The sequence below is a fragment of the Stigmatopora nigra genome, chromosome 11 (genome assembly GCF_051989575.1).
Source record: "Stigmatopora nigra isolate UIUO_SnigA chromosome 11, RoL_Snig_1.1, whole genome shotgun sequence".
Taxonomy (NCBI): Eukaryota; Metazoa; Chordata; class Actinopteri; order Syngnathiformes; family Syngnathidae; genus Stigmatopora; species Stigmatopora nigra.
This window is the reverse complement of record NC_135518.1, coordinates 9,206,278-9,222,233: the sequence shown is the minus strand read 5'-3', so window position 1 is coordinate 9,222,233 and position 15,956 is coordinate 9,206,278. Positions and strand designations below refer to the sequence as shown.

The following is a 15,956-nucleotide window of genomic DNA, read 5'->3' as shown; positions in this document are numbered from 1 at the left end:
TTTCTTTCTAAAATTCCTGCTTCATCTTATATAATAAACATCCACAGCTTTTAATTTTGCATATCACAAATGGTTGATTAAAAACCCACTTAAAATGTAAATTGTATGTATTTTTAATAATAACTAGAGCCTGTATCTATATTTTACTAATAATGTATTACAAGAAAAATAAAAGACATGATCACTCATTAAAAACACTATACTATTTAATTATAAAATAAATTGATTTTAAAAGACAAATTAATGCTAAATAAATTAACATCGGATTTATCATATTTAATGTGATTCCTGCTTTTATTTTGAAAAAAATACTTTTATTTTGTTCCCTCTCGCTTGCCATCTGTTACCATGGATACCTTGGCTCAGTATCAGATTAGCCATCCTGCTAAGTACTTCACCACGGGCTATTTTGTTATTAATTTCTATAATTACAACAGCAAAACATCGCCATGGCCTCTGCTTTAGATGCTCTTTGGGAGGACAGAGACGTTCGTTTTGACATAACTGCACAGTAAGTCTTGCGTTTAGCAAGGTAGCAGTACAGATCGTTGACTTTACTAAGGATTTACTGGCATAATATATAGGTTAATTTTGTCATTTTAATTTTTGTACATAGGCAGATGAAAACTCGGCCAGGTGAAGTGTTGATAGACTGCCTGGACTCCATTGAGGACACGAAAGGAAATAATGGAGATCGTGGTATTTATTTTGTTGAAAATACCGCAAATATTTGTGTTTGGCTGGTTATCTTTCTGAAGTTTGTGTGTGTTTATATTTTTTATTTCTAGGACGGCTCTTAGTGACAAATCTGAGAATTATTTGGCATTCTTTGGCCTTGCCAAGAGTGAATTTATGTGAGTAATCATACGCTTTAGATTAGAAGAAGGCGTTTTGGCTGTATATTGCCATTCAAATGTATTAACAGAAAATACTCATTTGTTAAGTCAAAATGCAGTGAAATCAAGAACAGATTTTTGTTTTAGACCACTTTTTTTACTTGATTATCTAGAATAAGCTTTGATTTTGTTTTTTCAGCTGTTGGCTACAACTCTATCATTAACATAACAACAAGAACAGCAAATTCAGTAAGTACAGTTTTTGTAGAGACAATATTCCTTCTGTTTGAAATAGTGGATACAAAAAAAAACTTTGGTTGTTATTAAAAATGCCCATCTACAGTATAGTGTGATGTAGGTGGTTCAAAACTCTTTTTCAGAAACTCCGAGGCCAAACTGAAGCTCTTTACATCCTGACAAAGTCCAACAACACAAGATTTGAGTTCATCTTCACTAATGTGGTGCCAGGAAGTCCTCGCCTCTTTACATCCGTCATCGCCGTGCACAGGTAAAAAAAAACGCAAGAGGAATGCTAATTACTGTTTTACTCAAAACAAGACTACAGAAAATATTCCTTTTTTTCTTTCTATGCAGAGCCTACGAAACATCTAAAATGTACCGAGACCTTAAACTGCGGGCAGCACTTATTCAAAATAAAAACCTGAGGCTTTTACCTCGGGAGCAAGTTTATGACAAAATCAATGGGGTCTGGAATTTGTCCAGCGATCAGGTAGATATGTAGATATATGTCCAAATACTGTTTTTTTCTATTTTAAAATCTACAGAAGCTAATCTTACTGATTTTAAGTTTTATATATATATTTTTTCATATGTACCTTTGTGTCTTTTAGGGAAACCTGGGAACCTTTTTTGTCACCAATGTACGGATTGTCTGGCACGCCAATATGAATGAGAGCTTTAATGTCAGCATTCCTTACCTCCAGATTGTACGTATTGTGTTTTACTTTAACACAAGGTTCCATAATATGTCCACTCTAGAGTCCAAGAACAAATGAGCATATGTAATGCATTTTATGCATGTTTCAAACTTTCTTCTGTTTTCTCTTATCTTTCTTAAAGTGGTCTGTCAGAATAAGGGACTCAAAATTTGGCTTGGCTTTGGTAATAGAAAGTTCCCGCCAGGTGAGTTCCTGATACTTCACATTTGTTGTTCTTTATTTTTATGTTTGAAAAATGACAAATACAGCATTTACCTCTCATTTTTTTCCTATTTTAGAGTGGTGGTTATGTGTTGGGCTTTAAGATTGACCCTGTAGACAAACTTAGGGACGCCCTTAAAGAAATCAACTCCCTCCATAAAGTCTATTCTGCCAACCCAATCTTTGGAGTGGACTATGAAATGGAGGAAAAGGTAATCAAATATAAAGATTCATTCTGGAATCTGAAATATAGCACAAAAATATAAGTTTAAATAGTAATAAATGAATTGTTCAATGATATCTCTGTTGTGATGGGTTTGTTGCCATAGCAATGTTTGTCGTCCCAATCCTTTAGCCACTACCCTTGGAAGAAGTGACGCTGGAGCAGCCTCCCGATGACGTGGAAATCGAGCCTGACGAGCAGACGGATGCTTTCACTGTGAGTGTCTTTGGCGCTTTTGGCAGCCCCGCCCAGGGGGGTCTCTTTGGTTTAGCTTTCCAGCTCCAAAAATAGCTGCTGACTAAATGTAGTTAACCTGTTCTAGAAGAAAAAAATGAAATCACCAGACTTAAAAAAATAAATAATGAGTAAATAACCATGGCTTCATGACTTGGCAAATAGGCCACAAAGGCTTTTACTCATAGTTCAAAAAACAAAAACTATACCAATTAAATACATTCTGTACTTTATTGAATAAGACACTGATCAATTCCAAATTGTCTTTTGTTGCCCACAGGCCTACTTTGCTGATAGTAACAAGGTAAAGTCTCAAAACATTACAATTACAGTTTTAATTTTTATTCGCTAAAGTATGTATTTTTTTACCACATTCCTATCTTTCTTTAAGCAACAAGATCGCGAGCCAGTTTTTTCGGAGGATCTTGGCCTTGCCATTGAAAAACTGAGGGACGGATTTACCCTTCAAGGATTGTGGGAAGTCATAAGTTGAAATAATTTTCATTATTTGTGTAGCATTTTGCTGTAAATATTGTGCTGACATAACGTATTTGACAGGGACAGTGGTATTGTGTAAATAGCTTTTTGATATAGCACATTTGTACAAGACGTTTATTGTGAACGTCTGTCATACATAAAAAAAACAATGGTTTTAGTGGTTTATGATAAATTAATACCTTTAATATTGTTATTTTAGAATCGAATGCATTATTTGCATATGAGAGAAATTGTATTTAAAGATCAGGCATTTTGATAATGTTAAAAGAGAACCTAGTGTCACCGCTTATAGCAACAGCTGTTCACTCACAGGCTAATACTGGACAGCAGAGTCATTGATTTATGACTGTCGCTAGAATTGCAAACGTGAGCATTATGTACTCAACCAAATTGGAAAAAAGTGTGTTTTGTGTTTCACTGACTTTCTTATAAACCAAGCCTACAAAATCACCAACATTTTTTTTCTCCAGAAGGTTTTCAGATGTTTTCACCAACTATCTTTAAACATGAACCATGGATTAAGAAATTTATCACCTCGATTAGTGCTTCGCCAAAGATTTTTCTCCCATGCGCCCGAAACCTAAATGAAAACGAAAAATGTCCTAGACTATTTCTGTGAGGGGCGCCTAACAATGCAAATCACCAGGGTGACGAAGCTCCGCAGTTGTTCTTGCTTTGCGACAGCTGTACGTGTGCTCTGATAGGGCCAAGAAGAATTCTTCCTGGATGGGTCGCAAGGCTAAATTTAGAGGCGCACAGTTATATCGAGTGTAGCCTCAGAACTGGCCACCTTATAGCTCGGCGCCTTCACAGCGGCCTCTTGTATTCTCAACCCTGCTCTTCCAATCCATTCGAGATCACGATGGACCCACGTGGTTTGAAGGAAGATCTTCGGCTCTTTCAGAGTACTCTGCTTCAAGATGGACTCAAAGAACTCCTAAATGAAAATAAGTTGGTTGACTGCGTCCTGAAAGTGAGGGACAGGAGCATACCTTGCCATCGCCTTATCCTGGCCGCATGTAGCCCCTACTTCCGGGAACTTTACTTCTCTGAGGATGGCAGAGAAGTAGACAAAAAGGAGGTGGTTTTGGAGGATCTGGATCCTGCTGTCATGGAAGGCATTGTAAACTACATGTACTCGGCAGAAATCGACATCAACGACGAAAATGTCCAGGACATCTTGACGGTGGCCAGTCGCTTCCAGATCCCCTCAGTGTTCACAGTCTGTGTGAACTTTCTTCAGCAGAAGCTAACTATGAAGAACTGCCTTGCCATCTACAGGCTGGGCTTGATGATCAACTGCCCCAGACTGGCAATGGCGGCTCGAGATTACATTGCTGATCGTTTCGTGGATGTCGCCAAGGACGAGGACTTTTTGGAACTGGCTTCCCACGAACTCTTTGCTCTTATTGGAGCCGATGCGCTGAATGTGGAGAAGGAAGAAGTTGTGTTTGAGACTCTGATGAGGTGGATCAGGAAGGACAAGGAGAACCGCATCAAATCCTTATCAGAAGCCTTTGATTGCATCCGCTTCCGTTTACTACCAGACAAGTACTTCAAGGAAAAGGTGGAAAAGGACGAACTCATCAAAAGCGATCCTGGCCTTGCCCAAAAAATGAAAGAGATCAGGGAAGCATTTTCAGGCAAGTTGCCCGAGAAGAAAAAGAGCGAAGGGGAAGAAGAAGCCAGGTTGCCCGGCTACCTAAACGATAGCCGAAGATACGGCATGTTCACAAAAGACTTGGTGCTGATGATCAACGATGGGGCTGCGGTGGCCTACGACGGGCAGGAAAATGAATGTTTTTTGGCCGCCATGACAGAGCAGATCCCCCGCAACCATGTGAGTCTGGTGTCAAAGAAGAACAACCTCTACGTGCTTGGAGGACTCTTTGTAGATGACGACAACAAAGAAAACCCATTGCAGTGTTACTTCTACCAGGTAAAGATTTATTGATTACAAGAAGTCATTTTATTGTTTCCCATTCAAGTCTAATCCTGGCTTTCAAGACCTCCCGTTTACTTTGGGTGCTCCAGTTTCTTCCCACAGCCCAAAAAAATGGCTGCTAGGCGGGTTCATCACTCCAAACTTTATCGCTTTTTCTCTCGTTCTAGATGGACAACATTTCTGGTGGTTGGATTGCTTTGCCCCCCATGCCCTCTCCCAGATGTTTGTTTGCCATGGGGGAGTTTGAGAAGCTCATCTTTGCCGTGGCCGGAAAAGACCTGCAGAGCAACGAATCCCTCGACACCGTTATGTGCTACGACACCGAGTAGGTTTTGCTAGCTTTGTCGAGAATACTGTTGTTTTTGCAAAAATCTAAATTTGAATCTGCCTTTTCTAGAAAAATGAAGTGGGCTGAAACCAAAAAGTTTCCACTGAGAATCCATGGACACGGTGTGGTATCTGAGAACGGATTGATTTATTGTATCGGTGGGAAAACTGACGATAAGTAAGTTGAATTGTCGTTTTCCGCATCTATGGGATTGACTTTATTCTGACATAGCATCACCTCTTACTGGTTTATAACAGCAAACCATGCAATAAGATGTTTGCATACAACCACAAGAAGTCTGAGTGGAAAGAGGTGGCCGCCATGAAAACACCCCGAGCCATGTTTGGAGCGGTCGTCCATAAAGGGAAGATCATCGTGGCTGGAGGAGTCAACGAAGAAGGCCTTACTGCAGCATGTGAAGCTTACGACTTTTCAACCAATAAGTATGTGCATGTATTCAAATAGCTACTTGTTCAATCTGTATTAAAGTGCAGTTTTTGTTGCAGGTGGTCACCATTCCCAGAGTTTCCCCAAGAGCGGAGCTCAATCAACTTGGTTAGCTGCGGAGGACTCCTCTACGCCATTGGAGGTTTTGCCATGGTGCAGAACGACAACAAGGAGTGTGAACCAGTGGAAGCCTTGGACATTTGGCAGTATGTGACTCACTCTTTCAACCACACCGTACATAAATAGCGTTTCATCGTAGGCCGTGATGGCACTCTGAACACGTAATTGTTCCTTTCCAGGTTTGAAGAAGACAAGAAGGAATGGACGGGGATGATCCGCGAGATGCGTTACGCGGCCGGAGCTTCCTGTGCGGCCATGCGTCTGAATGCGGCTCGCATGGCCAAGCTGTAATGGTCCAGCAATCTGCTTTAGTTTATTATCTTAAACTGACACAGCATTATAACGTCACAGATTAATGTTTTGACACATTTATGATCTAAGTGTGTAACATCACTGTATAATCCTTTCATATTTCATGCCAGATTGCATCCATAAGAAAGACGACGGACCACTGGTGCAGATGTGAGGATGAATGGTTAGAGGATAAAAAAAAATCTAGGTTTGTTCTGATTAAAATAAGATATAACCTGTACACCTCATTGGAATTGACATTTTTAAAGAGGAAGTATGAAATAATGTTGTTGCACAAATTGAACCAAACAGGTCTTGAGACCATCACCCTCAACAAAAGCCCAAATGTGCTTCAGTGTTTCCTTTTGGACAGGTGTCTATTTTAATGATCACAAGGCAAGTACAAGATCCATCTTTTTATTAAAAAACAAACAAACAAATATCTGAACAGTTCTGCAAAGAAACAGGCTTATGTCACAGTGATGAATATGAATATAGAGCACTTGGTGACCTTTTGTAAATTCTTATTAAGAGGATACAATTATGATGACTTTGACAGAATAATTGTTTTAATAAATAAGGCTTTCAGGTCAAACGATCTGTAAATATTTTCTTCTTGAGGTATTCCTTCCAGGCATCCACTGTTGAAAGCTCCATGGAGTACCATTCAAAATGAGGGATCTGGAATATAGATGACGTTAAAGCAAATTAAGTCAAGTCTATGGCATAATACGACATACCTGAATAACACGATATCCCAAAATTTCAAGGTGCCTTTTCTTCATCAGGGCCTCCCCTTTAACATGATGAGAGTTTTTGCAAAAGGACTTGGAATCAAGGAAGTTGATGGCAATCCTGCGCGACAGACAACAGTCTCAGACAAAGATTTACCCAACAATTGCCCGTCTTTAGCATTAGTTTCGTACCGCTGGGCTCCAGGTGAGAGCTCATTTCTGTCTTTTTTCAGTAAACTAGTAGAGCCCCAGGAAATCTTTCCTTTATCTGAGATCTCCAGACTTGTGGACTCACTGCCAGGCAATGGCTGTAGCTGCTTGTCTAGAATGCATTCAAAGTCTGAGGAAAGCAAAAGTGATCATTTGTTAGTTTATTTATTAAACTTGGGTAGTATGACCCAAAAAAATAATTTTAGCTGCATTACTCACCTACAGTGTAAAAATACGGCGTGACCGCTGCAACCTGGACAAAGTTATAACCACCAAGGACCTCGTCCAACAATTTGTGGATTTGCTTTTGCACAGGGCTGATTAACCCATTCCCTGGATAGAGATTTGACATTTCACATTTACTACAATTTCCACCACACCCACAAAACCATTTTCTCTCACGTTTCTTCTGTAGCTGCTGGCAATAGGTCTCATGAAACCATGGCACCTGAAATTCGGGACACTCTAAACACACGGCACGATTCAGCTCCATCAGTCGTATTCGGGTCCGCATATTCAGAGCGTCGGGAAGGGCTGCCGAGCAAAAAATAATAGGCTGTTTAATGGTGTACTTTTTCTTATTTCTGTCGAGATTAGTTGTGCAAGTAGTACTTTCTAGCTGGGCGTCTAGCTTTCCCAGAAAATCTATATTGAAGATTTCTTTGATCACTGCCTCAGGAAAAGAATCTGCTAATGCCAGAGAGTAGGCCAGCAGAACCAGTAGATGAGGGTCAAAAGAGCCTACACAAACAAATAGGGGTTTGTTCATTTTCATCCAGAAATACATGTGTATAGTGTTGAAATGTGCAAGTCTCTTATCTAAAAACGGAGATGTTTACTTACTGATATGAGGAGTAAAACGCTGAATGCAAACATTGTAAAGCTCGTCTGCTTTTTCAGAATCATAATTGAGGACAGAAAAGGGGAGCAGTGTGGCATATGTTGCTGAGTGGTGAATCTTAAAGAGAAGATAAAGAGAAGAAAACAGTAAGTAACAGCTTATTCAAAAAACTTTAAAATTCAGGTATGGTTTTTAAAACAGGCATGTCTACAATTTGGATTTATAAGTGTATGGATAGTAACCATACCAAGATAATGTAGTAAAAAAATTGGATTTTCTGCCACCTTCAAATGCACTTGACCCAATGTCAACGGCAGCAAATTACTTCACTTTAGAATTGATACTATTGGTCCAAAATCCGACATCGGCCCCCTTCAACACACCTTGTCAATGTCTGTAACGGCCACTTGGGCGATCCGCTCCATGACGGGTACGCAGAGATAATTAGTCCTGGTTAAGAAGAGGGCCAAATCCGGCACATTGCTCCAGTTGATTTGATCGCTCATCCTCTGCAGCGTAGCCATGCTCTGCTCCAGCAGAATTTCCTCAAACCACTCCCCGCTAATGTATCGGAAGTCCTCGAGCAATAAGTCCAGCCGGTCGGCCGTCTGCAGCTTTTCGTGGCCGCAGCGGTTGAGGGTCTGCATCAGACGCACGTATTTGCCGGGCGTCCCGCGGCGCTGGGATGGGTCGTTGCGCACCCACTTGCTGAGGGCTAAGGAAATATTGCCGAGGTCGTTGAAGTTGCATTGAGGCACCACCGCTTCCACCCGTGAGATCACACTGTCCTCCAGCCGGTGCAAAGGCAGCATGGACAGCACACGGGTCAACATGGTCACTTCGTAAGGGAAGATGCTGTGCTCTAAAAATCTAAAGAGAATTTGGCCTTTTAGCTCTTGTTTTTTTTTTTTTTTTTTTTAAACAAGATCGAACATTAGGTTACCTGACCAAGATGTTTCGTAATTTGCTGAAAAGTTCTGGATTCTGATAATGTAGCAGGTAAAGAGCCTGCGTGATTCTACCGACCTCCATTGGCCTGTAGACGTCCAGGTTTCTTTGGATTACTGATACGATTCTGGAGAAGAAAAAAAACACATAAAGTTAGCATTTTTGCCCAAATGTTCAATAACGAAGTCCTCTTTGTCCAATGCAAATATTGCTTCATGAAAAATACAAACTGTGCACATTAACATTGTAGGATTTGTTTATTCAAAAACTATTTGTATATGCAACTGGTTTCTCTTTGGGAGTAATTTAATACATCCAGGAGTATTTAACTTGCGTTTTATGAGTATTGGGCGGTTAAGATATTTTTTGTAGATTATTAGGCTTATGAGCATTACTTGAGTAAATTGTACATTGGGACTAGGATTTTTTTAGCCAATCGTACCGAGATTGCAAAATGTATGTGTCCTCACTTGGTAATCAGGCTAAGGTTCCTGCTCTGAATCTCTTCCAGTGTTTCGGCGATGGCCAATGCCTGCTGTGCGCTCAACTCATCAGCCAAAAGAAAGGCTGTGCTCTCCAACCTGAAAAAAACACCAGGCATACCGATTATAGACAGTACATTACTAGTAAAGGATTGTAAAATTCCTTATACCAACCCCTCTTGGATCTCCTTACTGGCCATGGGTGCCAATGTGGCAAAAAGTTTGGTGAAGGAAAAAGGGTCCGTGCTGGAATCTATCAGTTCCATCAGCCGTTGTTTGGCAGCTAGTCTGAAGTCACAGTTATTAAATTGCAGGGATTGATACAAGCCCATGAAAATGCCAATGTTCTCCGCATTCAGTCTTGGAACGTTGTGCAGGACAATCTGGTTGCATTTCTCTAACAGAGGCCTGTGGCTGTGCTTGACGTTGCGAAGGAATTGCACCACTCTGCGTGCGTTGTTATAGTGGGACTGATCCATCTTGTCCAGCAAAATATGGGCTTGGCTAATGAGGGCGTCTCGAAGACGTGGTGACGCCAGGGAGGAGACGCTAATGAGCAATGTGGTTAGGATTCTGTAAGGGGAAAACATTATCATATTATTACAATGATAATAAACCTTCCTTGCTCCAGATAGTGCTTCTACCCACCTTGCATCGTTGATAGAAGATAACCTCTGATCCACTATATTGGTTATATGGCCCATCAAAGAACTTTGTTGGAGGTGCTGATCAGTAAGACAAATGGCAAACTTGGACAGGGATGCCATTGGAAGTCTGAAAATATTTGTAATCAAGGTCAGACAGGAATTTTGAAGACTTTATGACATACAACTACTTACTTGTCTAATCTTAACCAGCTTTCTGAAACCAGCTGCTGAATCAGCGAGTCGTGGGGTTCCACATCCAGCCTGAAAAACAGTTCATCCAACAGCATCCCGTTTTTACACTGATGTAAGTATTTTTTTTTTAATCTTTGCATGGATGCTGTGTGTCACATACCTGAGAAAACTATACAGTAAGTCCACTAATGTAAAATCATCCATGAGTGAAATTTTGTTTTCAGCCAGAACCCGAAGCGTCAGGAACTGCGGGTGATTGTTGACAAGCTCCACTGTTCTCAACACCTGAGGTTTCTCTTTCTGGAAGTGCCACAGCATCTTCACAGCCGAACTCACGTGATTGACGGTCAGTTTGGCTTTGTTTTTCCCCACCACGTCAAAAATGTGGTGTTCACTTGAGCAGATCCGCAGCTCATCCAGAATCTGGTCACGGTTCGCGCGAACATTTTTATGAAAGCGCCTTCGAAAGAAGGACCCGAGACCACGTAGATGAAACATCACCACAAATTTCAGCTCACAATTTGACTCATTCTTGCATGATGTTCACCACCCTGTTCTACTGACAGGGGGGTCACGCCCATCATAAGCAACAGTTAGAAGTTGAACAATGTTATCTGAAAAGGAAAACATTGGCGGAGTTGAAATTAAATAAATAATAATAATAAAAACATTCAAAGGTGTTAAAGATCATAATGCAATAAAGCATTCATTCAGTACATTCAACATTGCATTGCTCCATCAGTTTTGTAATGGGATTTTCACGTGGTTAGTGACAACCATTATTTACAACATTAACAACCACACACGCAGCAATCGGAGTATGATTTTAGTGAGAAATGCATATTTTATATAGTTTTCCTTTGTTAAAATAAACGGGGAAGGAAGGAAATAGATAAAAATACCTATATTGAAAGTCAAACTCACCTAGCACGCGGAGGCTTCCATAACGAGTGACGTAATAAAATGCCATTGGCTGGTTTGGGCTTCCTGGTTTGCGTTTCATTAGCCCCAAATTAAAAAAATAAAACAAACTCTTATCAAGGCGAATTAAACAAAGCAACTTGTTGTAAAACAAAACAACATTATAAAATATTGTGTGAATAAATGTATATTTAAATATCTTGAGATTCACTAAAGATATTACAGGATGGAAGTCGAGGCGTTAGTGACTGATGGCCATCTTAAAACAGTAGAATTTTCTAAATGGCTTTGTTCGAAGAAGCAAAATTGAGCATTTTTTTCAAAGCAGACGCTCAATTGGCTATATTGTTTTTCTTATTGAGAGACATTGACGCACAAAGGCCGACAAATGATATGATCATCACATTGGCATCTCTTTGTTAAAATGCGTCTCCTACAATCCTCAGTGATGCCGTAAAGTATCTCCGTATTGCCGTAAAGAAGTCACTATTTGCCGCAAACGCAAAAACTGGCGCACTCTCCTGTTCCGAAATGCTCTCAAGTCCCCATCGCGCCATCTTCGGAAGCGGTCGAACAGTCGTTGTTGAATGAAAACCAGTGCCTTTGGAAAGAGAGAAATCTGTATGGAGTGAAACGATCGCAATTTCAGGTTATGCGAATTTACATTTCACGCGTCTTGACTGTGCTCGCCAAATGCGGAAATGTTCACGTTGCCATGCACTTTCGCATGGACCGGGAATCAACCCTCATTGGCTTGCTAAGTAGGCTATTTGCTAGCATCGAGGCCTGAGGATATCTTCACGAATTAGTGTTATAATTAACGTTATAACCGATTTTTGATCGAGCATATGGGCCGCAAAATGTTCATATAAAGCACGCGAACTGTTTAATCGTGAAATATATTTAACAAAGGAAACGTTGTGTTTGAAATAATATCTGAGCTAATGTAAGCGTGGCAGTTGGAAACAAGAAGATGCCAACTAGGATAATGTTTATCTTAATTTCTGATGAAAATCTGATTTACAATTTAATACCTATGGGCTGTGGTTCATGCTAAGCCTTCACTATAGGATCTTTTAGAAAAAGAATGAATGACAGTTAGACCTCAGTTTTATGATTGTCTTTACTCTTGGTTTGTGACTGATGTGTGCATTTATGCGTCATTTGGTGGTTAGTTCAGCACCTCCGGTCATCATGGGGATTAAGGTCCAACGTCCTCGATGCTTCCTTGACATTGGAATTGGAAATACACTCGGTTAGTACGCAAGACATTCTCTGTGTTTTGGTCCATTTTCTAACCGTGTCCTCTTTGCAGTCGGCCGAATTGTCATCGAATTGTTTACAGATGCCTGTCCCAAAACATGTGAAAACTTCCGAAGCCTTTGCACAGGTAGGTTGCAAATGTTTCTCTCTCAGTCCTGCCAACCAAAAGATGTAACTGTTTTATTTCCAGGTGAAAAAGGACTCGGTAAAGGAACCCAAAAACCTCTTCATTACAAAGGATGCCTCTTCCATCGCATTGTCAAAGACTTCATGATTCAAGGAGGGGACTTCAGCGAAGGTCCAATTATAACTTGTCTTTGTTAAGCGTCCGTTCATATAATTCCCCAAATAAATGTTTGCTTTCTATTGTAGGCAATGGAAGAGGAGGCGAATCCATCTACGGAGGCTTTTTTGAAGGTAAAGTAGTTACCGTCTCATGAGATAGATTCACGGCTTGACTTTTTTTTAATATATTTTCCTGTACCCACAGATGAGAGCTTTGCCATGAAACATAACAAGGAGTTCTTGCTGTCGATGGCCAATAGAGGGAAAGATACAAATGGATCACAGTTTTTCATGTAAGCATCTTTTTTTAAATGCTAGTTAATGTATCAGTATTGTTTGCTAACTATTAATTTTTCCTCTCCCACCTCCAAACCTTCTCAGAACAACAAAACCAACTCCTCACTTGGATGGGTAAGACCTGCACAGTTACCCATGTCTGGTTAATGCCCATCATACATTTAAATTCTTCTATATTTTTTTTTTTTATGATTGGGCAGGGTTCATGTGGTTTTTGGTCATGTGATTTCTGGTCAAGAGGTCGTCCAAACTATGGAGGGTGAAAAAACAGATCCGAACAGCAGACCATATGCGGAAATCAAAGTCTTGAACTGCGGGGAACTCGTCCCCAAATCTAAAGGTTTGTTCCAGGGCCAATTTGATTGACGTCGGCAGCTCTTCTCGGTGTAATGCAACCCACGTTTCCGTTCTCGTAGCAAAGAAACGTGATAAGAAGAAAGAGCAAGTATCGTCAAGTTCCAGCAGTAGTTCCAGTAGTGACTCTGACAGCTCCTCTGATTCCTCCTCTGACTCTGAAGAATCCGACAAAGAGTCAAAGAAGAAGAAAAAGAGAGCCAAAAAGCAGAAGAAGAAACAGAAGGAGAAAAAGACGTATTTTAATATTCCATAGTTCAATATTAACTCGCTTCCGAAAACATTGTTCTGACGCTCGACCTATGTTCGCAGTGTCGAGCCTGAAGTCGTGGAAGAGAAAGAACAAGAAGAGGTAGTCACATCCACCGTGCGTCCTGAAGAAATACCCACCATTCCCGAGAATCGCTTCTTGATGAGACTCTCACCAGTAGAAAAAAAACCAGAGGAGCCCGAGAAGGAGAAAGAGACTAAAGATGACCGGCCTCGAGACAGGTCGGTGACACTCCTAGCCATCATTCTGAGCAGAGAAGTTCAAGAAAGCTCCATGTCATCTTGTCTTTAGATTTTATTTTTAAACTTGTTTAATGTCCTCGCATTTCAGATCTGCTGCCAGACACAATTCCCAGTCGGCGCCGTATAACCGACGATTGGTGATGACGCGATCCGGCAGGAAGATAAAAGGCAGAGGCCCCAGGGTGAGCCATATTTTGCAAAATGCTTCACTTGTTATTGCATGGAATAATTGTTCTTACTTTTTAACCACACAGAGATACAGAACTCCCTCGCGTTCCCGGTCAAGATCCTGGGATCGCTATCGACGTAGTGAAACTCCGCCCCATTGGCGTCTGGAGTTGCAGCGCCAGAGGATGAGGGCGGTCACTGGGGAGCGTTGGATTAAGGGAGACAAGTAATGTTCAATTTTTTTTAATTTTTTTTTCTTCAAGATTATAACCTTGAACTATGTTTTTGACAATTTGCCAGCAACCTGTGATTTCAGTAGTTATCGGTAGGTGATTGATTTTCTCCGTCCTTTCCAGGGGTGACATGAGTCAGGACAAAGAAGAGGCCGCCAACATTCCGAGGAGCGAACGACAGAACCCCGGTTCCAGACACGAGCAGGCCAACGAGAGTAGAAAAGACAAGAAGTCTCGATCCCATAGGTCCAAAAGTAAAGATGAGTCAGGGGAGAAGCAAAGCAAGCCAAAAGAAAAGAAAAGGGGCAAAAGCCGCAGTAAGAGTAGAGAAAAGAGTAGACGATCTAAGAGCAGAGATAAGAGAAGACGGTCCAAAAGCAAAGACAAGCGTCACAGGCACAAAAGTGGTGACAAAAAAGATCGCTCCAAGAGCAAAGAGCGAAATATGAACACGAAGGACAAAGAGAAGAAAACGGACCAGGGCAACGAAAAAAACAAAGAGCGAGAGTCTGAAGACAAGAAGACGGAGAATCCCAAAACGAGCAACGGTGAAGGAACGCGGAGTAAGTCGCGAAGCAAAGACCGAAATTCCAGGGAACGACACGGATCGGGCAGTCGAAACTGCGAAAAGGGCGGGCGCGGGGCCTCCAAGGACAAAGAGGAAAAACGGGACAAGGACCGAGAGAGAGGCAGGGAGCGAAGCAGGAGCGCTCACCGGCGACACGGCGACGAAAAGGACGGCAAAAGGCGGAGGACGCGAAGTCGCGAGCGCAGCGCGGACAGAAGCAAGGCCAGGGATTCGTACAGGAGCCGGCGCTCAAGGAGCAAGAGCAGCCGGAGGGGCCGTAGCAAAGATCGTAAGGACAGCCGGCGGCGGCGACACGGCAGCAGTAGCAGCAGCAGTAGCAGCAGCTCCGACAGCGATAGAGAAGACAGACGTAAGCGTCGCAAGAGCCCCGATTCCAAACGGAGAAGATCCAGGAGCACCTCCAAAGATAGGAAAAGAGCGGACGACGCAAAGGGCAAAAGGAATCGTTCAAGCTCCAGTTCTGACAGTGCCTGATCTCCGTTTTTAAAATGAGATTTTAGTTTGTTTGTTTGTTTTGTTTTTTTCCCACTCTGGATGTTATCATAGTCATTCAGCACTCGGTTCTGACATTCGACCAAAAGCTGACATCATGATGTTACTTAATCAGTGAAAACCGTTGCTCGTTTGTCCACAGCACCAAAGCTGAGTGCAATGCCGTAAGAGAGCGCTTTCAAGCTGTACTAATGAATCCCAACAGTGGACCACTACGATTTGTGAGCCAAGGACTTGGTTTTAGTCTTGACAGAAAGGCCAGTTTGCTCGTGACCAGCTGTAGGCGTGCTGAAACCGACAACCACCTCCGTCAAAATATGTGATCGCTATGTCATCTGGTACAGCTGATTAAAGATTTTACTGTAACTGTCAGATGTTGTTTTTTTTAAACTTTTTTTGTACCCTTGTCAAACTTCCCCAGAAAAGACTGATAATAATTTTTATTTTTGCATGACTATTTCAGAACTAGATGGTTTATCTTCACCCATTGCCACCTGGGTAAGTGAAGTTTTACCGTATTCTTCTGTATTGATCAGTGCAGCTGAGGTTTTTTCTTATGGATAACTGTAATTTTAATTAGGTGAAATTGATTATGCAAGCTGGATTTGGAAACGCCTCTGTTTAGTATAGAATTAAAATTCAACTTTTTGATCAACGTTTTGCAGTTATTAGCACTCACAAACACGACCACATCACTTGATCAGA

General features: G+C 41.4%; 4 protein-coding genes across 4 annotated transcripts; 3 read left to right on the top strand and 1 right to left on the bottom strand.

Moving 5' to 3' along the window:
- The first annotated feature begins 334 nt into the window (after window positions 1–334).
- Window positions 335–2,991, top strand: bbs5 (Bardet-Biedl syndrome 5). Its single transcript, XM_077727853.1, has 12 exons — window positions 335–511; window positions 617–699; window positions 789–854; window positions 1,036–1,085; window positions 1,217–1,344; window positions 1,431–1,566; window positions 1,688–1,783; window positions 1,917–1,979; window positions 2,074–2,208; window positions 2,352–2,435; window positions 2,734–2,757; window positions 2,845–2,991. Exons 1-12 carry the CDS (start codon window positions 450–452, stop codon window positions 2,944–2,946), a joined length of 1,029 nt encoding a protein of 342 aa, XP_077583979.1. The 5' UTR covers window positions 335–449; the 3' UTR covers window positions 2,947–2,991.
- Window positions 2,992–3,813: 822 nt separating this feature from the next.
- On the top strand, window positions 3,814–6,672 carry klhl41a (kelch-like family member 41a). Its single transcript, XM_077727852.1, has 6 exons — window positions 3,814–4,890; window positions 5,064–5,221; window positions 5,294–5,401; window positions 5,482–5,667; window positions 5,731–5,877; window positions 5,971–6,672. The coding sequence occupies exons 1-6, from the start codon at window positions 3,814–3,816 to the stop codon at window positions 6,080–6,082; spliced, it is 1,788 nt and encodes a 595-aa protein (XP_077583978.1). The 3' UTR covers window positions 6,083–6,672.
- Window positions 6,484–11,321, bottom strand: fastkd1 (FAST kinase domains 1). Its single transcript, XM_077727850.1, has 15 exons — window positions 11,061–11,321; window positions 10,297–10,750; window positions 10,137–10,205; window positions 9,946–10,071; window positions 9,472–9,870; window positions 9,286–9,396; window positions 8,811–8,942; window positions 8,251–8,737; window positions 7,870–7,984; window positions 7,639–7,767; window positions 7,429–7,560; window positions 7,246–7,359; window positions 7,009–7,156; window positions 6,823–6,937; window positions 6,484–6,763 (listed from the first exon to the last, which is right to left on the bottom strand). The coding sequence occupies exons 2-15, from the start codon at window positions 10,632–10,634 to the stop codon at window positions 6,668–6,670; spliced, it is 2,511 nt and encodes an 836-aa protein (XP_077583976.1). The 5' UTR covers window positions 10,635–10,750; window positions 11,061–11,321; the 3' UTR covers window positions 6,484–6,667.
- A 217-nt stretch (window positions 11,322–11,538) lies between these two features.
- On the top strand, window positions 11,539–15,906 carry ppig (peptidylprolyl isomerase G (cyclophilin G)). The gene is made up of 13 exons (XM_077727851.1): window positions 11,539–11,706; window positions 12,233–12,312; window positions 12,373–12,447; window positions 12,511–12,618; window positions 12,693–12,737; window positions 12,811–12,898; window positions 12,987–13,016; window positions 13,103–13,242; window positions 13,319–13,493; window positions 13,569–13,748; window positions 13,858–13,951; window positions 14,024–14,163; window positions 14,294–15,906. Exons 2-13 carry the CDS (start codon window positions 12,252–12,254, stop codon window positions 15,231–15,233), a joined length of 2,076 nt encoding a protein of 691 aa, XP_077583977.1. The 5' UTR covers window positions 11,539–11,706; window positions 12,233–12,251; the 3' UTR covers window positions 15,234–15,906.
- Window positions 15,907–15,956: the final 50 nt, after the last annotated feature.

Coding starts and splice junctions, on each gene's coding strand:
- bbs5 (XM_077727853.1), top strand. CDS start 450: ATGGCCTCTGCTTTAGATGCTCTTTGGGAGGACAGAGACGTTCGTTTT. Junction 1,567..1,687: donor GGAATTTGTCCAGCGATCAG/GTAGATATGTAG, acceptor TGTGTCTTTTAG/GGAAACCTGGGAACCTTTTT. Junction 2,209..2,351: donor ACTATGAAATGGAGGAAAAG/GTAATCAAATAT, acceptor CCAATCCTTTAG/CCACTACCCTTGGAAGAAGT.
- ppig (XM_077727851.1), top strand. CDS start 12,252: ATGGGGATTAAGGTCCAACGTCCTCGATGCTTCCTTGACATTGGAATT. Junction 13,494..13,568: donor AAACAGAAGGAGAAAAAGAC/GTATTTTAATAT, acceptor CTATGTTCGCAG/TGTCGAGCCTGAAGTCGTGG. Junction 13,749..13,857: donor GATGACCGGCCTCGAGACAG/GTCGGTGACACT, acceptor CTCGCATTTCAG/ATCTGCTGCCAGACACAATT.
- fastkd1 (XM_077727850.1), bottom strand. CDS start 10,634: ATGTTTCATCTACGTGGTCTCGGGTCCTTCTTTCGAAGGCGCTTTCAT. Junction 7,157..7,245: donor GCCGTATTTTTACACTGTAG/GTGAGTAATGCA, acceptor TGCTTTCCTCAG/ACTTTGAATGCATTCTAGAC. Junction 6,764..6,822: donor TGGGATATCGTGTTATTCAG/GTATGTCGTATT, acceptor TCTATATTCCAG/ATCCCTCATTTTGAATGGTA.
- klhl41a (XM_077727852.1), top strand. CDS start 3,814: ATGGACCCACGTGGTTTGAAGGAAGATCTTCGGCTCTTTCAGAGTACT. Junction 4,891..5,063: donor TGCAGTGTTACTTCTACCAG/GTAAAGATTTAT, acceptor CTCTCGTTCTAG/ATGGACAACATTTCTGGTGG. Junction 5,402..5,481: donor GGTGGGAAAACTGACGATAA/GTAAGTTGAATT, acceptor GGTTTATAACAG/CAAACCATGCAATAAGATGT.